This window comes from Maylandia zebra, linkage group LG10, assembly GCF_041146795.1.
Source record: "Maylandia zebra isolate NMK-2024a linkage group LG10, Mzebra_GT3a, whole genome shotgun sequence".
In the NCBI taxonomy this organism is placed as follows: Eukaryota; Metazoa; Chordata; class Actinopteri; order Cichliformes; family Cichlidae; genus Maylandia; species Maylandia zebra.
In genome coordinates, this window is record NC_135176.1 from 14279445 (window position 1) to 14306742 (window position 27298).

At 39.1% G+C, this 27298-nt stretch overlaps 1 protein-coding gene across 1 annotated transcript; it reads right to left on the bottom strand.

The window, feature by feature from the left end:
- Positions 1-3479: 3479 nt before the first annotated feature.
- Positions 3480-5364, bottom strand: gsx1 (GS homeobox 1). Its single transcript, XM_004563997.3, has 2 exons — positions 4201-5364; positions 3480-4090 (listed from the first exon to the last, which is right to left on the bottom strand). Exons 1-2 carry the CDS (start codon positions 4577-4579, stop codon positions 3738-3740), a joined length of 732 nt encoding a protein of 243 aa, XP_004564054.1. The 5' UTR covers positions 4580-5364; the 3' UTR covers positions 3480-3737.
- Positions 5365-27298: the final 21934 nt, after the last annotated feature.

Here is a 27298-nt window from a genome sequence, read left to right on the forward strand (position 1 = left end):
CTGTTAAACAGATTATATACAGTTGAATAGGTTCAAATGTTGCAGCAGAATGCAGCCGGAGTTCAAGGCAATGACGAGCGGTTTTCTTCCTTGCCACTTCAGCAAGCTCAACACACTTTGTCACCAACAACAGCTCCGTAATGAAACGTGTTGCTTTTGCGGGGTTTTTTTTCTGTCTTTTTTTTTAATAACATTCATTTTATAACACAGCGTGAGCAGCTGAACCCATTTCCAGTCCATCAGTGCAGGTCGAGATGTTAGTTGAAGCTGCAGCGAAATATAAAATGATAACCGTGATAGACTGCAGACTGCGGGGATAATATTTTTCTGCCTTCTAAATGTTAAAGCAAAATTAAACCTTTTTTTTTTCATTTATAACCACACAAACAAACCCACTATAGTTTTATCAGTAAACGCGTTCCTTAGGCTTACTGACAAAAACTGTTACAAGTCTTTTAAAAACGCCTCACATCCTCAAGTGATGAAATGTTAAGCTAAAAGTGTATTAAAATCACTAAAGTCCTGATTGAAAATTATCTACTGGAAGTCATTTCCCCCCTTCCAGCATTAAGTCTGGACTCTGCATTTATAAACCAAGTTGGAAGTGTGGAACAGCTTGTATTTATTTCTTAAGGCGAGAGTAAATAAACACCTTAAAGTGTGTAAAAGTTTACAAACTGTTTTGTAAAAAGTTAGTGAGTTAACTTGTTAAGATTTACTACACACTTTTTACTAAGCTGGATAAGTTTAAAGTAGTTGAATGTGCAGTGCCACAGCAAGCCACGCGGGTCCAAAAGAGCTCTCATTGAGAAGCCACGTGTCCGTTTCCAAAGCCTCTCCAACTTAACCACCTCCTTTGTACGACTAACCCACATCGGCAGCGTCCCTCCACATAAAGGGATTTGCAATTTCAAGATATTTCAGCTTAAATGTTTTTGACAGTTCCCTCGCTTTTACCTCGGCTTGGTTATTTTAACTGTGCCAAATGGGTCACCTTGGGTTGCTGTCTGCGCGCAAAGGGCTTTTGCGCGCATTCAGTCTGAATTTTTTCCAACTTTCCTTGACGGGGAAACCAGCTGCTGGTCGTGAAAAGACGGCTTATTAATTGTCCTTTGTCATGCAGAATTGCTTGATTTCTAAAGAAACGTACAAAGGCTCTTTTTCAGGATTCAAGTATTTTGTTTCGTGCGTATTTTCAAACCATCGAATCAGCTGCAGCGCCGCGCCGTCTACCAGACTCTCAGGTACTGACTGCCTGCTCCCTTTGTCCCCTTTTAATGCTGTTGTAAATCGTGCAGACTGATTTGTTACAAGCTGTTCTTTTAATCTGATAGATAAGAGACATGTCAAAGAAAAGCCGTAAATAAAAAATTAGCCAGAATAAAGACAAGGGCGAGTCTGCTAGATGGGCGCCTGTTGACTCAAGCGGCTCTCCAGCGTCAGGGGAGCCCTCTCCTCAGCTCCGTCAAGGTTACGTCCACAATTCCCTTTTCTTCTTTTTAAAAAGACACCGTAGTCCTTTTTGCTTCAATGAATTGATCGGCACAAAATTAAGAATAAATAAATTGAGCATTTGAAGCACCGAGCGTATAAGCTCCCCCAGGGCGCATACCCCCGGGCTATTGAATGGATAAAGGGCGCTTTGCAGAGGACGTTGTGAGCAAAATGGAGCTCTATGGTGCAATTAACAAAATGGTCTAATCCCATATCTTAACAAATGCAAATATTAGAGTTTTGTTAAAATGGTTAAGTGAACAATTAAATGAAAGTTTACAAGTGGAACTTCACATCCAAATAAGGCACGCTGATGCAGATAACGTGCTGTACGCAATTTAGGAACAGTTTTTAGTCTCTTTAGAAAACTCTAGCAGTACGTTTATACGGAGTAAATATAATTTAAAGCCTATTCAGCCTAATAAATATGACTTGGGCAGTCAAAGGCTCTAAAGAACAGCCGCTGTTGCGGTGCGTAAAACGGGCAAAAAAATATGGAACTATACACCTAACTCATAGTTTGATTTTTTGGACGTTTTTTATTTATAACATAATATTTATTTTAAACTGAAATAAAAAGAAAATTACACATACACTGATTTTACACTCGTTTTTCACCAGGAGAGCATTTTAGTTTTTTCCTAGAAGACTGGGTTTCTTTTTTTAAGGGCTGCCGCGTATTATTTGACAAATAATTCATTTGGCTGGTTTAAATCATTAACAATTTTTTAAAAAAAAATGCTATGCTAATTAATATTTTTTTATGTTATCAAGTTACACGTGTCGAGTTTTAATAGGTTTGTATGGGGCTAAAGCACACAGAGTTTATAAAACCGACAACAATCTTGTGCACAGTGCTCCGTTAACAATTAGAACAATCTGGGTCACGGACACTAAACTGCGTCCTTTTCTCATTTATTTTCATGTTAGATCGATATCTTAAGTTATGCGCATTCCTGATGCACCATTATACACCCACAGTGATTATTTACTCGGTCACACGAGACAGATCGTTTCAGCTGGGATGAAACTTTGGGGGGGGGGGAAAGCTCAGAAGGGCCAGGCAGCTATAGCTGGGTCGAGTGCCCCCCAGGGAAAGCGCGTAAGAGGTGTCCACGATAATGCATTTATCGCTTCTGAGTGATAAAGATTATGAAGTACTTAATTTACTCCTTCTTAGGCACGTAATATCCAACGCGCTTCTTCGATGCAAAAGAACATTTTATTTGTGTGTACGACGCAGGGCAGTCTGGGAATCTCACGGGGGGAAATAGTAACACCAAATTTGTTTTGGGTTTCTGTGGGGGAAAATTAACTCTGTTAAGCACCTTTAAAATCTCCCCAAAGCACCAACACACCCTGCAACCAGCAGCTTTAACGTTTCGTGAGGGAATTTTAAAATATGCGTGTTTAATTTGCACAGAAACAGTCTAAGTTCTGAAAAGCCGAGCAAAGCGAACGTTTTCACGTAAGCGCAGCTATCCAAAGTTTTAATATGTGAATGTCCCTATATCTTATTTCTTAGTTTAAATAAAGGATACTAGATACAATTTCGAATATTTGTAATTGTACCTTTTTGGCTTTTTCCTTTTAAATTAATACCCAAACTAATATTTTCAGCCGGAAAACAGAATACAGAATGTTTGTCCCCGTGCGCATTCAGTGGTGCGCAAAAAAACATAAAATAATAACCCACAAGACAACGCAGTCTACCGCTCAGAAATATTTTATTTAAGTATGAACATTTTTAAATAAATAAATATTTTTTTTTCAATTACACTGAGGATATAATTTCAGAGTGGTGTCGGCGGATTTCTCTCCAGCTTTCCATATTTTAAGTCACAGTTCCATCCACATAGAATGAATCTAACCAGTATTTACCAAGTATAGTACAAAATACTGTCTTCCCCAAAATACTCATTAACAATGTTGCTATTGTTTGTTTGGGTTTTGTTTTTGTTTTTTTTGGGGGGGGGGGGGGGGGGGGGGGTATCTTTACAAATATGCCTACCATATTCATCGGATTGGCAACAACAAGTGACTGTTTTCAGAAAAAACTACATACAAAACGTACAACATGTATACAGCTATACAATAATTCAGGGCAGTCCCCTGATTTTAAAATATTCTCTGTCTATGTACAGTCGACTGAACACAAGTGGAACAGTCTGTTTGTTTTTGGCTGTATTCAAAATCATCAGGAGCAAAATCTTTCAGAAAGGGGGGATCAAAGAGGGGGGCGTTCAGGGGGAGACGGACAGGTCCACATCTTCCTTTTCGGACGAGGAAGGAGATATGGGAATGTCATCATCCTCTTCCTCCGAGCATCTGGCGGTTGACAGGGACGAGCATTTGCAGTTATGTGATCCAGTCCTTTGGCCGCTGCTCTTTCCCTCCTTTTTGTGCTTCACTCTGCGGTTCTGGAACCAGATTTTCACCTGCTTCTCGGACAAGTTCAGGTACGTGGCGATCTCAATGCGCCTCAGTCTGGAGAGGTACATGTTGGAGGTGAACTCTCGCTCCAGCTCCAAAAGTTGCGTGCTGGTGAAGGCGGTGCGCATGCGCTTGCTGCTCTGAAGTTTGCCGTTACTGTTTTCTGAGAAAACAAACATAAACTGTGAGCCACGGGGGGGGGGGGAATTGTGGAAACAAATTTAATAAAGCGTTTTCTGAACTCGATCAGTAGTTAAAACAGCCTCTACTCACCGATGGAGATGCAGTGGAACTGTCGAGGGTCTGGGACCGAGTAGGCAGCCTGGTATATCCCCGGTCCGTGGCTGAGGTTGACGCTGTTGGATGAAGAGTGTTGCCTCGACAGAGCCGAGTGGCAGTACTGTGAGCTGAAGGGAGGAAACGATGCTTTGAGAAGCGGCAGCGTCGGTGGAGATGGATGGAGCTGGGAGGCGGTCATGCACAGCGGGCAGAAGCACAAAAGCCCGGCTTTCCTCGAGTGGCAGGAGCCTGGCAGCCCGTGCGCGTGATGCGGCGAGTGCACAGCGTACGGGAATAAAGGTGGGTTGTTCTCGTTCCCTTTGTCGTTGGCCTCCCTTAAAATCAAGGAATCCACGAGAAAAGATCTCGGCATGTTTGCAAACTTGTTGCTCGGCGTGCTCGAAAGTTGAAGTCGTTCGTGCTCGTTTGGTTGCGTCAGCGTGCTCTCTCCGGGACTGTGGACAGCGAAGTGGTGCTGAAGGCGCACAGCCTCTCCTTAAATAGCTGCCGTGGACTCGGTTCGGCCATGTGACGGTTACGCTGTAAGCGGCCAAGAGCTCTCAATAGGGTTTTGTGCCTTTCTCTCGGCATTCCCACTGCACGCTTCCCCATTATTTCACTTGTTAACTAAATGAACTGCATAATGTAGTCTATTCTTGTCAGCCCCACCCACGCCGCAAGAGGCGGCACAGCCCATTCTCCCTTTTATCATCATTCTCATTTTATCATAGAGACGAGCTTAAATTTGCGAGAGAAAACGTTTCTGTCACATTTGGAGAGCCGGCGTGCATTCAAGTTTTGTCTTAGACATTAACCAGTGTGTCTGAGTTAAAGTCTAAAGTAGGTCTGCGTGTCCCGGGGCGAGAGGTAGAGGTGGAGAGTCGCTGGCACACATTTACATTTATTCAAATATTTCAATCCAGCAGGTAAATTAGAGAGCGATTTCCCCGCAGTTGCTTTTAAAAATCAAAAGTTAATCGCGTCTATATTTGGTGGAGCTGTCAAGGCAAAGCCGCCAAGTATTGTTAAAGTTTTTCTTTTTTTAAATTAACACCAGAAAACACCCATGATTCCAAAACCTACGTCTTTTCTTTCTTTCTTTTTTCCTCATTATTTGCGTCTGCATCCCGGCAGGTCCGTGTGTCTACTTTACTGACAGTGCAGAAAGAATAAGAAAAAAACATAAACGCAACAGCTGAATGTAAAGTTTATGCATATCCATTTTAGGGTTAATGTGTCATTTCTGGGCACAAAAAAAGGGACAAGTCATTGCCTGAAGCCAGTGCTGTTAAAGAGCAGTGATTAATTCCTTTGCTCGGGCCCCTGCCGAGTCGGGGGAAAGAATATGTAAAAATAACCAGGTTTTCACTCCGCGGCCCTTATTGAATGTCATTGTGGAGGGTTTTCAATGAGAGAGAAAGAGAGTCGAATTAAAGTGTGTGACAGCGGCGGATAGACCCAACAAAGGCGACTCTGTCATAGAGGAGCCCAGTGCGCGGTGCGTGAAGCCCCCGCCTCGCGCTCTGATTGAATTAAGTAATAGGAAAACATTTTCTTTCACTTTAAGGCTTTCTGAACAAGACCTTCAAAGAGACTTGGAGCCGTAATATGTGAGTAAATAGTGGAATGCGATTCTTCTTCTGCAGAGCTGCTTCTTTCCTAAGCACACAACGTTAAAGTACGACTAGACGTGACATAAAAGGCGAAACTCGACGCTTGTTTTCCCCTCTTTTTCTTTCCTTCTGATGTTCCTATACTTGACACGAAGGCCATCTTTTTTTTTAATGTAAGAAAGGCTCCTCGTTGTCGCTTTATTGTTTACGTGTTATGCTTTAAGCATCATTTGCCATAAATTGTCACGTCCAGGGAATTAGTCCTTCAGCTCCACACAACACAGCCACATGACGGTGTGATGCTATCTGTTCTCTCCTCATAAAAGAGGCTTAATGCGCTCAGCTTCACACCGCTAATCTTCCATAAAAAATAAAAAAAACAAGACCTGTAATTAGGTGGCGCCATTAAAGTAGTTACAAATTAGGAGCAGTTAAATCCTTTAACGAGATCTCGTCATTAGGACAAAAACCTGTTATATGCGCAAGAGCCATTTTCAGATTTATTTATTTTTTGCATTAGTCCATCCTTTCATTTCCTGCCAGGAATGAGCCATTAACTAGTCTGTCAATCTTGCTGCAATCTCTGAAACCTGTAAATACGAATCTGCCGCTTTTATTACGATTCCTAATTAGTTAATACGTTAATGACTTGTTTTCATCATACCTCAAAACACTCACCGAGAGCTTGCCAGCTTGTGCGCTAAAGCCCCCCTAAAATAAAATAATAATAGTAATAATAATAATAATAATAATAATAATAATAATGATGATGATGATGATGATGATGAAAAAGGAGGGGTAAAACGCGTCTCTCTCTTTTTCAATTCAGGCCTCTAATCGCTTCAGATTTGAAAAGAATTATGCCTCATATCAAGCTTTCTCAGATATGCAGCCTACGCGGTGGCAGCTTGACGCATTGCTCAACATAAAGATGTTATCAGAGGCCCTAATTTTCAAATTATGTGCAGCAGTCATCCCGTGGATAGGAATAGAGGTTTCATGGGTCCTCTCGCAGGGGAGGCTTATCCTAATTTGCAATCCCAACTGGAGACTGACAAATAGTTTTGACCTCCCTCTGGAGGCGCGGGCCAGAAGTGCAAAGAATCTCATCCTCCATAATCACTTGTTACTGAGATAAGTAATCGAGGGAAAATAGCCTGCTCACATTATAACGGCTCATTTTTGCACTAGTTCCAAGCTACAAAAATACACCTGTAGGCACTTATAAGGTTTATGCATCATCACCTCCACATCCACATGCACTTTTCTTTTTCTGTTAATTTATTTAATGTTTTGTAACAAACCAGTGAGCCGGACTAATTCAGCATAGCTTCATGCGTTCAGTAACTAGCAGCTGTGGGTTGGTAAAGCTTCTTAACATTAATGTTTGATGGGGAGGGGAAGCCATACCCCTGAAATAGTAAATTATTTATAAGATATTAAGTTGGAACAATTGCCATCACTCAAATTCATCCCTGATGATAACACTGACCAGTGCCTGCTGTGCTGTTGGAGAAGCACATTTTCAGGGGCTTTTACGCAATTATACCCAAAGATCTCGTGCCTGATGACATAAAGAGAGCAGTCTGTTTATGGAGATGTAGTCAATATCTCCTTTTCTTTTTGGTATGAATAATTCATAGTTTAAGACACTATCCCTCCCTCACTTAATATGTACACACACTTAAACACCCACACATCTCTAATACAAATGATGGTTTTAGCTGACAGTGTAACAGGATTTAAGGTCCCAGTGGGGTTTGGCCCAGCCGCGGATGGGCGCTGTGACTGTCGACGTGACACAGAGGGCCGGCTGCCCCTCCTAATCTCCCCCTGAGGCAACATCACAGGCTGCAGATCCTGCTGCACCTCTATGGACGCACAAAGGCCTGATTATCATTCATATGCTCACCAGAAACACCAGTCCAATAGATAACAGATGACACGTAAGTACCAGCTGAATGGTGCAATATGTTTAGGCTGCTGGAGTCTATAGGGACTAATGAATCCTTAAGAGAGAGGGAGACGGACAAAGAGAAGCTGTCAGTCAAGGTACCATAATGTGACAGATATAAGGCTCTACAGGTGAATTGGGACTTGAGCAGACCAGAGAAGTTTTGTGTTAAATATTCTGTTGAAAATGTAAGTGTCATGTTTTTATGGGTTTTCAACATTCAAACAGATCTGTAATGAAAATTTCAGATAGATAGATAGATAGATAGATAGATAGATAGATAGATAGATAGATAGATAGATAGATAGATAGATAGATAGATAGATAGATAGATAGATAGATAGATAGATAGATAGATAGATAGATAGATAGATAGATAGATAGATACCTTTTTTTAGGGGCATGTCAGTGATTATTTTGATTTGAGGAAAAATTCGAAAATGTATAATCACAACTTAACTCAGCTTGGCCTCACAATTAAACAGATCAAATTTAAGCTTTAACAGTTTCAAGAAACTGCTAAGTGAGACTTACATTTTCAACACTTCTGATGTACAGTTCTTAAAAAATGTTGGTTTTTTTTGTTGAAATTTTTATAGTCTCAAAAATGAATGTTTTGTCCTTGAGTCGGGTTTGTACATTTGTTGACATCTGGTTGCCTTTTTACTGATGAGAAAAACTCAAAATACCATGTCTATGAACTTTTTTTACATTCCCTGTTTCAATGTTGCTGCATCAGGAGAGGAGATCAGGCAAACCAGCAACATTTTACAAATCAGTACATTACAAAACATATGCATTATGGTTTGCCTTTTTGTAAAACAGATTTTTAAAGGAATCATATTCAGAAGATCAGAAATGTGTCGAAATGTGATTAAAACTGATTATTCCATTCTTGTTTCCATTCTGAAAATAGTGGAATACGTCAGGTTTTCTTTGGAGTTTCGTCTTTGGCCCAACACTGATATGTATAACTTGGACCACTTTTATTGATATGAATGTAACATTTCCAGAAACATTCAATCCAAATGCTCTGCCACAATATTCCCTCTCAATCAGTTTTCATCTGTAAACAAGTACAAGTACACAACCCTTTTGTTTCAGCACAAATCAAAGCTTAGATTTGTGTAAACCATGCACAACACTTTTTATTGTAGCTTCAGATCTCTCTAAAGATGAAGAGGACTGATGATTAAGGCAAGTGAAGTAAAAAATATAAACAAGTCAAATGATGATGAGATCAGCCAAGCGGTGAAGATGTATTTGGAGTAGACTGTGGCATTTGTGGTCTAAATGTAACCTCATTATTGGCTGATAACTGATCAGAAATCACTGCATCCTGATATGAAGCATTGCCTTCTTATCTTGCTGTCCTAGCTGTTAGCAAAGTCCCAAGTAAATATATAGCATTTTTAATGTTTTAATAAAACCTTTAAAATCGTGTATAACTTGTTGTCCCTCCCTTCTTAATTCATTTTTCTGTAATTTTCAAATGTTTTCTGATTGCTTGAAATACTCAACTACACTCTCTAATCATCAGTAACATGAGCAGAATCTTTGTCACTTAGTTATTTTTTATTACTGTAACTAGGTTCACAAATTGCAGGATAAATGTCTGACATTTGACCACAAGCTGAGCCTGAATGTCTGGGTTGCTCGCTAATATATTTAATATTCACAATTAAATCTGCTGAGAATTTTAAAATATATATTTGTGTCAAATGAGGCGGTGTGAAAAGGGAAGAGTCGATTGGACCCAAAAGTGCAGACTCTCAGAAAACTTAACTTAAAAGCAGCTTTATTGCTGGAATGCCAAAAATACAAAACTAAACTATGAGGCACAGGAAAACTAGACAAACAGGCAGCACACACAGCACGGGAATGATGGAGATTGCAACACAGGACAGAGGAAGACGCAGACATTAATACACACAAGAGCTGTGTCCCAAAGCGTAGGCTGCATCCTTCGGAGGCCGCATTTGAAGGCCGATTACGTCACAGCCAGGCGACGAAGGCTGTCCCAATTCGTCAACTCCTTCAAATGCGGCCGACAAATGCGTCCTTCATTTCCCCGAATTTGAAGGATGGGTCGGGTGTTTCCTTCGTGTCCCACCATATCCCAGAATTCATAGCGCGGCCCAGCCAATTCCAGTTTCCAACAATGGCAGCCGGGTCACAAAATAATATTTTCAGGCGAGAAAGTAGCCGTGTAAACTTCAAATATCTGCTTGGTTTATCAAGACACGCATATTTGCAAAAGTGCTCCGACGTTTTCGGAGACGTCTGTTACCCACCCGCTCGATAGCTAGCCGGGGGGTTCAATGGTCACTCGAACCGGCGAGAGCAGCGGACTCCCGGCTTCGTCATTTTCAGACCCCCGCTCTTTCGCTACTCAGGTTAAACATGATATATAAGTCACTCGGATAACTTGTTTGGCTTTTTTCGGTGTTTTACTTGTTGCGGAATAAATCGGTTTGGCTGAGATCAAACTTATTAGATTGGATTAAATAAAACTTTATTAATCCTCTGGGGGGGTTTCTCCAGGATTTTCACACAGCTGAATAAACGTCAAACAGAAAACTGAATAAACAGAAGTTTGAGACGGTCGAGAATTTACGCCAGTGTCCTGTTATATTTTAGATAGCAAGGAGCAGACGGCTGAGTTTATTAAACTTCACCGAGACAGCGGTGACGCAAATCTGAAGGCTAGACTGTCCCATTTCACAGCCTCGCACTTCTGTCCTTCTCGGTCTTCGAAGGACCCGGCCCACGTAGACCGCGAAGGCCAGGTTCTTCGAAGACAGAGAAGGCCGGAAGTGCGAGGATGCGGCCTACGTTTTGGGACACAGCTATTGACAAACGAGGTAACACACCACAGGAGGGAACACAGCTGAACGTAATCTAACTAACGAGACAGGAACAAGGCTGAACATGAAGATCACAGGACAAATGACTGTCAAAGTAAAGCAGGAAGTGACAAGCACACTGATACAGAAACTAAGATACAGGAACTTGACAGGAAAAAGTAAACCACAAAGAAAAAAGTGACTTAACACAGGAGATGACACAGAAACACATAGGGGGCACAGGAAAAACTAACTTACAGAGGTGCATCCAGCAAATTGAAAACCTCACAGTGAATCAATATTGGGATGAACATAAAAATATACAGAAGGTATGAACACATAGGTCTAAAAATACAAATCTAAAGTGTTTCTAGAATGAGCAGCAAACCAGCGGATGTGTTGATGACATGTTAAAAAGTTTGGCTCTTCCCTGACGGTGAATCTGCTTGCTGCATCGATCCCTCAGTCAGACATGTAGAGCCTCTCTGATCTGGTTGAGTCCAGGTCAAGTGCTGTTGCTAGGTGCATCGTCAAAGCTATGTCTGTCTCTACACAGCTGGCCACACAGAGCGTCTCGCTGACAGCCACACTGTGAGTGCCAGCGACTGGTGCAGTTATGAATTACTGCTAATTATGACAAAAACAGATCCTTGGAATGTTTTGAATGGATGAATAACCAGCGATGAATAACCTATTTATTTATAAACTATTAAAAATGAAAATAAGTGGTTATTTAGATTTATCTTTTGCATGAATGTGTGGATGAAGTGAGCTATGATGCATTTTCTGTCCTGGCTGAGAACGTGGCAGTTAAAGGTAAAAAGAAATACACGTGGACCAAAAATCAAACAGAGGAAGATATAGAAGTGCCAAAAACCCCATAAGACTAATGACATGCTCAACCTCCCTGTCAACAATAAGCTTGTATGAGTGTGTGTGAATGAAATGATGAACAAATTTACATACAGGTAAAAATTCAATATACCTAAATGTTATCATAGAGCCTCTGAAAATTACTGTACATCATCTTTTGCCCTTTACTAACTAGAGGTTGCAAATTTTGATACCGTTCAATCCAAAAATCCCTGGTTTGTGTAGCTTTTATTTTTAGCATTGTGATTAGTTTTGTATACTAATGCTGACGCATCACTGGAAAAACAATGAGAAAAATCCATAAGAATTTACAGTTTCCTCCAGTGAATATTAAATAGTATTGTTTCATATTGAAGACTTGTACAGATCATATAATTTAATCACGAGCCTGGGGCTTTTGGCATTTTTCTCACTCAATGTCATATATAGCTAAAAGGAAAAAGGGGCCTTTGCCTATTTCGACAAAAAAACAAATGAGAAATAGATGCTAACTTGGCAGCCTGGCCTCAGTAATGAGCCCATTTACATCTAAATGTGACGACGCTATGGGAACTAAAATGGTCAAGCGCACTTTTCCCTGAACTTTTTGACTTCTACCGACTTTGCCGTTCGTTCCAGTATACAAAGCATTTGTTCGCTAATGAATTTTCAAATTGTGCTGTTTAACGTCAAAGTTGCCCCAGTCCTTGCACTCACTCCTCATAAATGAAAAATAATTAGAAATCGTGCTGTGCTCAGAATTATTATTAGACAAACCATTAGAGGTCTAAATATCTTTGGATGATTTCAAATTTCCTTTTGATGTGAATCCATTGGTTCTGCTATAGTTATGTCTCAAACGTTCCCTTTGACCCTATTCATGTGAAGGCCTTGAAATGTTCTTCAAAAGGGTTTGTTACCCTGCGGAGGTCAGTAGGCTATTACGTATGGCTGACTCACATTTTTCCAAATCAGCAGACTTTTGGCCTAGAAATAACAGGTCAAACCAATGAATTTAATGAACTCTCCCAGACACAATGAATGCCTCTTGCCATTTGAACCCCAATAAAGGGATATGGGCAGGTCAGCAAGCCCTTTCAAGGGGTTTGTACACAAATGTGACAGAATGCAGTTGCTTCAGTGTCTGCGCTGACAAGTTGTTCAAAGTGCTGGGGATGTCAGAGATAGTGCCTTCATCCACACTGCTCCCTTTGTTCCCTATTTTGTGTCCGTTGCGCTTTCACAAGTCCCACAAGTACAAAAGCCAAAGAATGCAAAGCGTCTTTTGCGATGTTGTGTTTGCCTCATTTCTCTTCGCCGAATGTTATGCTGTAGGCGCGCATGTTGGAGACTTTTTTGTAGAGAAAACAAAGCTGAATTACGGTGCAGAACAACTTCTGATGGTGACGGGCTGCTCCTCCCTCCTTTTCACCACTTTACTTTTCTGATCCTCCCCTCTTTCTCTCCCCTCATTCACTTTTTTTTCTCTAAGATTTGATTTTTGATCCTTTGATGTTTCCAGTGGGATTTCTTCTACAGCTTAGAGATGAAGATTTTCAACTGAATTAACAACTATTTTACATTTTGTGTTTAACTTTTTAAAAATGTCCGTGTATTGATGGGCATTTTCTTGATGCAGCTGCCTGGCTGGTTTTCGCTTGGCAGAAAAAAAAAACAATCTTGCAATCATACGGTGTTGGAGTGTTCACTTAATTGAATCAATTGGAAACCCATGGGAAATCACAGAGGGGGGTAAGTGTTTGGGTGGAGGGAGGTCAGAGACTTAGAGCAGCAAAAAGAGGGGGAATAGACACCCACCAAAACTACCCATGTTACCATTAAGTACTCAGTTTTAGCTCAGCAGTTTATAATTACCCCCATCTCAGCGTTTTCCTCTAAAGGAGCAAGATGAGGAAGCAGAGACTAAAGCCACTGTGATTCTTTAAAGTTTGTTTTTTTTCATTAATGACCTCCTGCAGCTTGGCCCATTTCCTCTCCATTCATCTCACATTAGCCTCCATTCAAGAGTCACTATTGTTTTTGGAATTGTTTTCATTTTTTAGGATACAAAGGTTTGAGTGTCGACACTTTCAATTACTTTTTTTTTTTCAAACTCTGATGGTACAACTTTTTATGCACATGATGTTTTAGACGTGTAATGAAAACAGAGGGAAAAGGTTTTAATGATTCTGTTTAAAACCTTAAGGAAAAATAGATTTTTCAACTGTAACTACACTTTAACTGTTTGAGTTTCCTGAGTGGCAGGCATACTTTCGGGGCAAAGAGCGAGAAAGTGAAGAACATTTGCATGAATGAGAGTAGACGTCTGCGTTATTTTCATAACTGAGTACCCCCCCCTATTTTTTTTAAATTTCCATTGTAAACATTGTGATTTGGAGTCAGCTTTTGTTTCATTTTTTTTTCTGTCCCACTTCGTGGTTGTTGTGGTTGCGCTAGTTTTACCCCTCACCCCCCACCTCATTCTAATGACCTCTGCAATGGCTTTTAACTCAGTCTGACACTCTGCTTTTGACAAAAACTGGGAATATATGGCTCCGTCTTAACGTCTCTCAAGAGTTATGACGTAAGCAGTGTGAAAAAGAGATTTAGGCTAATTCAATGTCCATAATATAACCATATATGTGAGAGCTAGTGTGATGACGGGTCACTGCCCATCTCATGGGGTCCCCCAGTTTTCTGCAGATGCGCTCTATTGAGGAGGCGACACGCGGCGGGACGCTGCTGGGAGTTAGTTACTATTTCTCCATTACCATAGAAACTAACACACTGGCTTTCAGCTGGTCTAGGCCAGGGGTCCACTGACACCAACTTTCACACCACTCGAAGTCTTGACAAAACCCCAAATGGATCTCATCACACAGAATAATACCCATTTGTACCCAGCTCACACACAAAATGAGCTGCCAGCAAAATGCTATAACAACAAAAAATAAAGTGGCCCCATTTTTGGATGAACACACGTTTAGGAAAATATGTGCACTGTTACATGTTTGCGTATAAGCCAAGATGCAAGCAACAAGTTATAGATGAATGTATGAATGAATGTATCTACAGTATCTAGATGAATGCAATGTTATCTCCTCCCACTAAAAAATGTGATACAATGAAAAGATTTGCAGTTTTGTTCAGCCTTAATGGAATAATTTTCAATAAGCTAATTTATTTTCTTGTATAAGGGAAAAATAATGCCACTTCAATGTTTCTGTGGTCGTTAAAAAGCTACTGCAGGAAGTTGGGTGTACTTTTAGTCAGTATTTCAAGGATTCTATTGTCATTCGCATCACGTTAACATGAGGTAGAACGAAATTATGTACACACGGTCCTGGAGCGAAAAGAAACAAAACAATGAAGAAACAGATTTTTTTTTAAAGTAATAAATAAATAGTTGGTGTTTTTTTTTTTTAACAAACAGAAATAACAAGTAATAAACGGCCTGTATTTGTATAGTGCTTTACTTAGTCCCTATGGACCCCAAAGCGCTTTACACTACATTCAGTCGTCCACACATTCACACACTGGTGATGGCAAGCTACATTGTAGCCACGGCTGCCCTGGGGCGCACTGACAGAGGCGAGGCTGCTGGACACTGGCGACACAGAGCCCTCTGACCACCACCAGTAGGCAACGCGTGAAGTATCTTGCCCAAGGACACAACAACCGAGACTGTCGGAGCTGGGGCACGAACCAGCAACCTTCCAATTACAAGACGAATTGCTAACTCTTGAGCCATGATCGGCCCTTACATGAGGCCAAATCTTGGCCTCAAGTAAGACTGTGAGGCATTTCGGAGTCATTTTTGACCAGGATATGCCCTTTAATGCTCATATTTAACAAATATGTTGGCCAGCTTTCTTACATTTGTGCAAGATCTCTAAAATGAGAAACATCCTGTCTCAGAGTGATGCTTAACAACTAGTTCATGCATTTATTACTTCCAGACTGGACTACTGTAATTCATTATAACCAGGCTGTCCTAAAACTCCCTGAAAAGCTTTCAACTGATCCAAAATGCTGTGGCAAGAGTACTGGCAGGGACTAGAAAGAGAGAGCATATTCTAACAAACTGGCTTCTCTTCATCAGCTCCCGGTTAAATCCAGAATGTAATTTAAAATCCTTCTTCTCACACACAAGGCTTTGAATAATCAGGTCTAAGAGTTTTTAAAAGTAGAACAGGATTCGGTAGACAGACATCCTCTACTTTCAAGATTAGTCTTAAAACTTTCCTTTTAGATAAAGGCTGTATCAGGTAACCCTGTATCTCCCTTACTTACATTGCAATAGGCTAAAGTTGGTGGGGCAGTGTTGCTTCTTCACTCATCTTTTACACTCACTATGTGTTTATGCATTTAATTATCAGTAATTATTAATCTCTCTTCCACAGTGTGTCTTTTATCTTCTCTTCCTCCGCTCACCTCCAACTGAAAGCGGCGGATGGATGCCCCACCCTGACCTTGGTTCTGCCGGAGAGTTCTTCCTCTCAAAAGGAGATTTTTCCTTTCCACTGTCACCAAGTGATTGCTCAAAATTGGTCATTGTTGGGTTTTCTCTCTATTATTGTGGGGTCTTTACCTTATAATATAAAGTTCACTGAAGCGTCTGCTGTTGTTATTTGGCGCTATATAAATAAAACTGAACTGAAATGAATTGAATTAAAAACACACTGACATCTGCTGATTCAGTTCAGTTCAGTGCATCCCTGACTTGGATCATTCTAACGATACAAAAGTTCACCTGCTATTGAAGGAAAACAGCTTCAGACTTTGCTGTTCCTGACACACCCTTAATGCAGCTGGGGTGGGTTGTGCCACTTTCTCCGCCCAAGCTTTCAACCATCAGATCCATTTAGGTTGATTTTGAACTCTCAAATTCCATCTCAAAAGCTGCGTGTTTCTGTGTATATTCCTGTGAAAGCGTAATCCTACCTGCCTTTGAACCCATCAATGCTTTTCACTCTCCCTGTGTACCCATACTTGTTGATAATATTTTAAAGTGGTCTACGAACAATGCCATATTGGGTGACGCTCATTTTTAAAGCTGTTTTTCTCCCACATATCTTTAATTTGTTTCCATACAACTATCAGGCTGGATATGCTTCAGGTGTTCTATTTTATTTTCGATTTTTACTTTTAACAGTAAGCCCACCTGTGGAGGATAGAACTTTTTTTTTTTTTGCTTATTCAACGATTCAACTGGCATGCAAACAAACATTACTTGACCTTTTTGCTGAGCTTGTTTCACTCATCTTTGTCTTTGCTTTTAACAAATGAGTTCTGTGATCAATTAAACTGGAGAAAGGTGTAACATTAATGATGGACCTGCTGATCATCATTTGTCCAAATACTTTTCTTCTGGTATTTATTGGTGCATGTTGATTGTTCCTCAAGGGAAACTCATTTATTTATTTATTTTCACCTAAAATGTTTATTATAACTGTGCTAAAATATACAAATCAGATACAGCTCAATTTACCATTTCTGATATAACCTTATAAACCTAAAGATTTTGCATTTAATATTTTTTTTATTTTTCTATCTTACATGCTGTCCATTCATGAAAGTGAAATCTAGAGCTGCGCAACAATGTGGACTTCATGCCAGTGAATATACATTTTTGTCCATTCTTAATGTATATATTGCACGGTGTGGGTAATAATATAGGACTGTGGAAGGTATAAGGTCAGAGTTCACAATTGATCCTCTCACCCCTGGCAGGTGCAGCTCACAGGAGTGAGAGGAGCCGGCCCCTCATCTCTCCCACCTCTTCACGCTGCTCAGCAAGAGAAAAGGAGGAGTGTAAATGAGTGCACTCCAGAAAGCCATCACCTGCTCCCTCCACCCTCAAATCCCCACTAACTCTGCCAGACAGATATCCTACAACCCCAGCTCAAATTTCTCTGAATCTAGTTAATGACAGAGCCAGGGAGAAAGAGATGGACAGAGAGATGGCAAGAAAGTGACTGGGGAAGAGCTGAGCAGTTAAAGTTTCAGCTGTAACTATGCCCTCATTTTTTTTGTTTTATCTGTTTTGTTGTTTTAGTATGGAAACTTTTATCAGCAGCAAAATGTACATTTGTCATGCCCATAGAGAGAAATGAATTGGACTGGAAGGGCCATTGAGTTTGTGCGCACAGAGAGCCCAAGGGTGAGGTTGTGTATTGATGGGTGCCCCTCCCAGCTTCTCCCAGAATCCCCCTCTATTGTGACTTTGAGTGAATGTATCCTCTTGCTAAGGGCACTGGAATGTGTCTTCTCAACTCATGTGATGGATGGGGCCTTGTTTTGCACTCCTCCGCCCCTCCCTCTGAATCCCTCTTTCTCTCCCTCAGCCTTTGACTCTTTCATCACATCCTTTTATTGAGCACCAATAAAAGTCAGTGATTCTTCATCAGCTGTTGTGCAGATCTGAGGGCCGCTGTTATTTTTCATCTGGAGTGTGTCACACATCACCATTCAGCCGCTCCGTCACACAAATTCAGACATTGGCACGGAGGCAGAAGCAGGTGGAGATACACCATCAATGAATTATTCAAATGAGACACAGGGCATATCCTTTAAATTAAATTTAAATACTGGGATAATATTGTTTAGTGGGTCTCTATTGTCGTGACATACCATTTTATCCTTAGCGAGTTAGAATAAAATAGCATTATTAAAAATCAATAGGGACGCTACAAAATCTTTTATAGCATATTTTTGAAGGCATCAAGAAAAACGGGACCTTTCACACTAGTACATAATTAAGATAATTTGAAAACATTAATACAAATTTCACTATCAAAATAAAAAGTAGAAAAAATAATTACAATTTTTTTTTATCAATGGAAACTACATGGATGTGGCATGTCGAGGCTACATATACTTACTGGCCACTTTACTAGGTGCATTTGTTTATTAAAGCATATACCTAATAAACCAACCACTTGGCAGCAATTCAATGCATTCACATCATCTTGACCATATAGACAACCTGCTGAAGTTCAAACTGAGCATCAGAATAGGGAACAAATATGATTTAAGTGACTTTGAGTGTGGCATGGTTGTTGATGCCAAACGAGCTGATCTGAGTATTTCATGAACTGCTGATCTACTGGAATGTCCTCACATATTTCTCACACAGGTGTTAAGAAAGAATGGTCTGAAAATACCAAAATATCCAGCGAGTGGAAGTTCTCTGAGTGAAAAAGCCATCTTGATGCCAGAGGTCAGAAGAGAATGCTGCTCTAAACTCTGGAGTACGTTCTTATTGACCTTTCCAATAGAAATGTCACAAGGCTTACGCTTTGCAATGCAATGGTTTTGAAGCATTTATTTATTTATTTGCCCATGAGTAAGTTTGGTGGAAGCTAATAGAAGCAGTCAACAGAAATAAATAATAGCGCTGTTTTAACAGCACCCTGGTTCAGCTGCAAGCAAATGCACCCTACTCAGAGTGCACCCAGATGCAGCAGCAAATCATTTACTCAAACTCATAACAGAAAGAAAGAACGGCAGTAGCCTATGTTCAGAAAAAAAACAAAAACATGTTATTTAAATAAAAAAACACTGGTGGGGAGGGAAATGAAGAGAAACTGGCTTCTTTTTTCCCACTATAACCGTGTTTACAGGCCGTTCTCATGTTTATTCATCTTACACACTCGACCAAACAACAAATACAAAATTAAACAAAAAAGTTAAAAATCAAAATGTCTCTTCCAGCGAACAAAAAGAAAATCTCCGACGTGAAGTTAAGTCTTTTGCACGATTTGGAGCATCTCAAATAAATAAATTAATTAATTAATAATCCAAAAAGTAACTATGTTAATACCAAAACAAACAAGAAAAGAAGGTAAAATATTCCCTCCAAACCAAACTTATAAATTCTTTGACAGGAAAACAAGCATGTTTACTGTATCATGTTTTAGCAGTGTGCGCAGGTGGTTAACAATATTACCAGCACTGCTGAAGACGGATTCTGAACGTGAGCTTGTGGCTGGTATAAACAGATATGTTTTACATATCGGCCAACCTTAGTTAACACCTCCATGAAAACTATTTCGCAGGTGATCTGAAAAGAACACATGACCAAGACTGCACAGTGTAAATAAAACACATACATAATTATCTGGGACATGAAACAATTTTCAGAGAGCTCATGAAGTCCCCTCCACCCCCATCTTTTTTTCTGTATAATATATGTACTGAAAAACATCGAACAGTTCCACACTTCCAACTGGAAGCAAAGTTGTATTTCATTACAGTTATGTCCATATATATTTGGACACTGTCACAAGTTTTGTTTTTTTACCTGTTTACTGAAATCTATTCCAATTATAGTTCTATCATAAACATGGACATAATGTGTAGACTCTCAGCTTTCACTTGAGGCTATCCACATTGAAACTGGGTGAATTGGATGGGTTTAGGAGTTTCAGCTTCTTAACATGTGCCACCCTCTTTTTAAAGGGAGGGTGTCCAAAAGTAATTGGGCATTTGACTCAAAGGCTATTTTATGGGGAGGTGTGGACAATTCTTTCGTATGTCATCAATTAAGCAGATAAAAGGGCTGGAGTTTATTTGAGGTGTGGTGCTTGCATTTGCAAGATTTTGCTGTGAACAAACAACATGTGGTCAAAGGAGCTCTCCATGCAGGTGAAAAAATCCATCCTTAAGCTGCAAAAACAGAAAAAACCCATTTAAGAAATTACTACAATATTAGGATCAGCAAAATCTACAGTTTGGTAGTCCTGAGAAAGAAAGACAGCACTGATGCAATGCAAAAAGACCTGGATGTCCACAAAAGATCACAGTGGTGGTTGACTGCAGAATCATTTCCATGGTGATGCGAAACTCATCCACAACAGCCAACCAAGTGAACAGCACTCTCCAGGACATAGGCGTATCGATATCCAAGTCTACCATAAAGAGAAGACTGCATAAAAGTAAATAAGGGTTCACTGCAAGGTGCAAGCCACTCATAAGCCTCAAGAATAGAAAGGCTAGATTGGACTTTGCTAAAAACATCTAAATGGTAAATGCACTTATTCTTATATAGCGCTTTTCTACTCTCACGGAGAACTCAAAGCGCTCTATACAACATGCCTCATTCACCCAATCACACCCATTCTCACAAGCATTTTAGCTACACTTAGTGCTTTCTAACGACATTCATACTCCGATGGATGCATCGGAGAGCAAGTTGGGGTTAGCATCTTGCCCAAGGATACTTGGCATGCAGACTGGAGGAGGGATCGAACCACTGACCTTCCAATCAGTAGGTGCTCTACCTGCTCTACCACCTGAGCTACAGCCACCCTAAAAAAACCCCAGCACAGTTCTGGAAAAATATTCACTGGACAAATGAAACCAAGATCAACCTCCACCAGCAAGAAAAAAGTATACAGAAGGTGTGGAACGGCTCATGATCCAAAGCGTACCACATCATCTGTAAAACACGGCAGAGGCAGTGTGATGGTTTGGGCGTGCATGGCTTCTGAATTCTAAGCTATTCAGAGACATACTGTCTGCTCAAATCCAGCTAAATGCAGTCAAATTGATTGGACGGCATTTCATAATACAGATGGACAATGGCCCAAAACATTGTCCATCTGTAGGCAAAGCAACCTGGCAGTTTACTAAAGCAAAGAAGTGGAATATTCTTGAATGGCCAGTTGAGCATGCATTTTACTTGTTGAAGACTAAACTTTGGACAGAAAGGTCCACAAACAAACAGCAACTGAAAGCTGCTGCAGTAAAGGCCTGACAGAGCATTAAAAAGGAGGAAACCCAGCATCTGTTGATATTCATGAGTTCAAGACTTCAGCAAAGGGTTTTCAACTATGTACTAGAAATGAACATTTTATTTTCAGTTATTATATTTTAACTAATTTCTTTTGAGCTCCTGAAATGAAGGGTTTGTGTTAAAAGAAAATGTTTGAATTCCTCACATTTTTATGCAGTCTTTTTGTTCAACCCACTGAATTAAAGCTGAAAGTCTGCTCTTTAACTGCATCTGAGTTGTTTCATTTAAAATTCATTGTGGTAACGTACAGAAGCAAAATTAGTTGTCCCCGTCCAAATATATATGGACCTAACTGTATGTATTTTGCATCCCATTTTGTTTTTTGCTCTTTATGCTGTTTTTTTTTTTTCACTGTAAAATCTCACATTCAGACATAACATCCTATCAGTGGTTGTGGAAAGTAAGAGTGTCTCTATTTAAAAAGTATTATTCAACCGAGTGTTACATAAGAATCTCCAAACAGGCCTCGCAAATGAATCACGAGCTCAGTCATCATGTCAAACAGTGATCCACTGGCACTTAAACCACTTTGTGACGTTTCAAGCTATATAAAAAGACTCACAGACAACTAAATACAGACAGAAGTATCACTTGGGCTTACATTAATGCTTCTGTAATAATACGATGGTTTCAAAATGACTCACCGGCAAGTTTTAAAAAGAGATTTACGGATTACTCTTGCATAAGTCTTATTTACAGATAAAACCAAATTTCAATATATGCTGATCTTATTTTCAAACAACAGACTTGCATTCATTGTACTAGCAAAGCTACATTTTGATTGTTTTTCCCCTCTGAAAATAAGGTTCGGCAAAATGGGTTTTGCAGTTCCATTGAATTATTGTGCAATTCAACATAGGAGTGAAAAAAATCCTGCCTTTGATAAAGACACATTTTTCAGTGTTTGTTTAAATGTTTCTACAGTTTTGAATGAACTTATTTACCACTGGTTTTAAAACAAGCTTGTAAAGTTGTATGCACAATCATTTATACACATGACAATGACAGAACACTGCGGGCGCAAATTAAAATTATAAAATGATGAAGACATGAAGTTCAGCTGAGATTGTGAAAAGAGTGTCATTAAATCTGAGTCACACACAACTAAAAATATTTGAATAATTGGTAAATGTGAATGGAAGCACCCTCTGACTAAACACTGCAAACTGTCTCAAGTCAGAAGACTGACTAAAATGTGCGTGTTATAAAATCATATTTGTTGCCAGATGAAATGGGTTAAATTATGATCTTCATTTTATTTCAGTACAATCTACAAAAACAGTCCCGATTTCCTGTATTGTTGTCATCAAAAGACACCCATAATATAAACGGGAGATAAAAAATGACAGAGGATTAACCATAATTGATGTTACTGTTATTAGATTTAGACAGCAATGAAAACAGCGATGTGACATTTTTATACTGCACAAAAATGCAGAGCAAAGAGCAAATGAATCCTAGACACACAGCATACATTTCTTTTATCATATTAACAATCTTATGTGAAGCATTTTTCCTGCACACCTGTGGTCGTTGTTGAATTCTTCAATTTATTAAAAGTACTCTTAAATGCTTTTAGTCATCTTATTTATCTACTTACTATAAAAGCTTGATGATAATTGACAAGATTTTGAGTTTAACAACATAAAAATTTGATTTATATTTCATTTTTATTACTGAGCACTATAAAAGTCCTATACTGAATTATGTCTTGAGTTTATTAAAATAAAAAAGGAGGTGTGGGGAATATTACAACGTGTACAAAATGGAAACTGCAAAGTTCCTAGACTACAACATCAAGTGTAAATGAATAATAAAGTCACATATGTTTGATGCAACCCATTTTAAAACAATATTTGTTACTGTATGCAACTGCCATAGACACCTCATTTTATTTACTAGCGCCCTCTGCAGGCTGTTATATTCACTGAGGCAACAGTCAATGAGGAGAGCCCTTTCAACTAAAACACAGTAGAACACAATGAGCAACAGCTGTATAAATTTCATTTCTATTGAAAATGCAATATGCTATAAGTTTAAAATATTATAAAACATTTTTCTATAATCTAGTATTGTAAAAGTGTGTAAGATCATTTGGGAGACAATAAATTAAGGATTAGATCAAACATTTCTAGAACAGTCCCTTTTCAGTAATTTAATTATCAAATAACTGCTTGTTAGAGTGTCTGCTTTAAAAACAAAAAACCCCAGCAGATTAGATTTTGTATTTAATATTGCTGCCCTTTTCTTCTTCCTTGTACTTCACTCATTATTGACAGCACAGTGAAGGAATGAAACGAGAAATTGCTCAACTTGACATCCCGATTTTGGCCATAAAGACTAATTGTGAGTAGAACTGAGATGTTTTGTCAACATGCGGACAATGAGCCATCAACTGAGGTAAATTTAGAATCAACTCCAAGCCGCTGCCTCGTTTATATCCGACTGTAACAGAGCCCCATTGCTCAAAATGTAAACACTTTTTTTTTTACCTTTAATTTTATTATTTCTGGCAATTTTTAGTGATCTTTAGCAAGATTTTATTAATTCTGTGAAATAGCTGGAAAATAAATTAGTACATTATGCTTTTATATATATTTGTATGTTGCTTCTGGTTTTAGAAATAAAACTGGATACATACATTCAAATAAAAAAATGTTAAGTTCTTACATTTGTTTTATAGTACTCTCTGATGACGTTCCAGTAATGACTTTAAGCACACTTTTTAAACAAATAGACTTTACTGTAAAATGACTTTTTAAATTCTAATTTTAAAAAATCATATAGATAAAAATGAAAAAATAATTGACTGGTTTGGATGAAAATTATTACTAGAAAGACTAGGTTTTTATTTCAAAGTACAGTCATTATTTTGTGGATAATTAATTCATGCACTGCTCTTTTGTATTTAAGGAAAATGTAATCTTTTAGTTTGCATATACTAAAAAAATATCACTTTTGGAAATTCATTTTTTATTTATTAAAATTTCAATAATTAATTTTACATTTTTTGTATTATTTCTACACATACATGAAATCTTTTTTAAAAAAATGTATGTGAAAAATTATACTTTAGTCTTTCAAAGCTAAATTTAAAAAGTATTTTCACATGATGTCTGTGAAATACGGATGATACAGGTATGTAGAAAAATACAGTACAATATTAAACAAAATTAAAATGTGCAAATTACAATAAATAGCGCTATAAAATTCATCTTCTAGTAGCAGTCGTAGCAATGTTAAATGAAAACAAGTGGCCAATTTAGATTATTTACCATTTTATAATTTATAGCTGATACTGTTATTGTTTTTGTTTGTGGTCTAACATCACTCTAGCAAACAGAAATGATATTTCAGGCTTAAGAGACACTTTACTTGTTTAGAAGGAGTGCTGATGTGAGGCATATCTTGCAGATTTCAAATGACGTGTTTATGTCTGTATGCACGTGTGTGTATGAGGCGAAAGTATAAATGTGCATGTTTTTAATCAGTCCTGGTATAACCTCTTGAAGCACAGAAAAATGGCAGAGGCATTAAAAACATAAAAGGGAAAAAGGGCAGTAATGAATTTAGAGGAAAATGGACATTAATGGTATTAGCATTACTCATGTTCCATATAACAAATTATTGGAAATTTGACAAGCACACCAAATTATCTCCTCATGCCTGACAGGAGTGTGGTGAAGTCCTCTCTACCTGCTGAGGAAAGACAATTTCTGCTCATTTTACTATTTTTAACAATAGAACCAACCCATTAAGACAAATTAATGTCATTATCAAGTCTCTATGAAAATGACAAATACCACAGTTTCGAGCAGCTTTAGAGGCTATTGACAATAATGAAATTCGCTGTACAGGTACTGAAAAGAAACACTCCAAGTAATTATTTTCTAGTAGCTTGTTTGTCTGCCATCCGTTCATTTGCTTTCAGCTCAATTATCTGACTCTGTGAGCATGTGGAGGCGCATAGTGCTCTGCAGCCCACAGAGCGAGGGCCCTAATTGGGCAATTACCGTTCTGTTTCGGGGCTTTTAGCTCCTGTGGAGAGTGGAGGGAGACCGCGGTGTGTAAAACCATGAGGACCTTACATGCACAAAACCACACATATACACTGTTTAAACAAAAACAAAACCCTGCGTCCTCTTTCTATACACACAGCACAGACCTATACGGTGAGGCTTTAGTGCAACAAACACTAAAAACATCAAAAGTGACATGAGCTACAGGCCAAAATACAGTCCTCTCTGTAACACGTAATGCAGGTGCAACACTGAATTACATGTACAAAAACTTTTCAAACATATGATTATGTCACCGCATGCTAAGCTATGTCATGTAGATATGCATTCTTCCCGATTTCCCTTTAAAGAACATTTCCTCTAAGTAACCACCAACTATAAATAGCTGAGAGCACTCATTGTATAACATTGCTGAGTTGGGGGGGAGGGGGTTGAGGTAGCAGGGCTGTTGTATAGTAACTCCAGGGTCAACAGTAGGTACCACTTAGAAGTGTTGTGCATCATCAAAAAGCTGGAAACTAGGAGATTCATTTCGATGCTGCACAATCAGGTTGCAGCAATACTTTTGCTATTTGCAGTCATTTCAGGTAAAAAGTCAAGAAAGTTTGCAATGGATTCCTCGGTCACTGTATTTGTTCAACATGGCAGGAAAATAAAGTACAGAGGAGCGACAGCCTTGAAGAAAAACTTTATTAAATGAGTGAGTATAAGCGGGTCACTTAATGGTTTGCTGAATTATATTTGAACACCTATGGAATATTTAAGCAATCTGTAACATGTGTAACGCTATCAACACAGCCATCCATCCAAATTCTTCAGCTTATAAAATATAGGGTCGTCTGGGGACCGGAGCCTATCCCAAATGCCATAGGGCGAAAAGTGGGTTAGACAAAAAAGCAGGGTAGACAACTTTTTTGCCCTGTCGCAGGGCAAAAAAGTTGTCTACCCTGTTGTCTGTCGCAGGGCTAACACAGCGAGATGGACAACCATTCATATCTTCAGTCTGTAATAAATATTATTAATTATTACGATCATTTCAAGTTCCACAATTCTTAGCTTTCTTCTGACTGGCTTCTGACTGGTTGCCCCTTGTAAACAGAAGGTCTGTATAAGTTGGTGGGTGGGTAGCGAGTCATCTCTGCTCATAGCCAGAGCTGTGGGCCTAAGATTAGCATGTTAGAGACACCTGCTCTCGTCTACATCATAGAGAGCCAAGAGTACAGAACAATGTCTGAAACAGAGTGTTTAGAGCTCTCTAAAGTCTCATCTTTTTGCACATATGCTGACGTCAATTTTGCCATTTTAAAATAAAGTATACAGACTAAAGTATTGGGCCACCTACGCATTAGACCTAAAGGAGCTAGTTGGCCATACCATGAAGCTCATACCATGAAGCTCTCGGCACACAGTTTTTGTGCTGATGTTGCTGCAGTAAATTTGCTGTGGTTCTTAAATGGTTCAAACTTGTAATAATACTACTTATCGTTCATTGTTCAAGATCTAGGAGGGATAGAAATTTCACTATGTTACAATCGTGGTTGCTTACACTATACCGCATATAGTGTAAACATTTACCATAGTGAGCAAATACAATGGTAAATAGACTGTATCTTATATAGCGCTTTTCTACTCTATCTTGAGCACTCAAGGCGCTTTACACAACTTGTGCATTCACCCATTCACACCAGCAAGTGCTTTCTAACTAACATCCACACACATTCATATTCCGATGGATGCACCGGAGAGCAACATGGGGTTAATATCTTGCCCAAGGATACTTGGCATGCAGACTGGAGCAGACTAGGATTGAACCACCAACCTTCCAGTTAGTACGTGACCTTCTCTACCACCTGAGCTACAGCCAACATCAAAGAATGTGCATACTCTTTGATGTTCATTTCCCTGATAGCAAATATTACTAGTTCCAACATGAACAAAAATTCTGACTAAATATCATCATTATCAAGTTATGAAAAATCTTTAGCCAGCGATGGTAGCTTGATCTGATT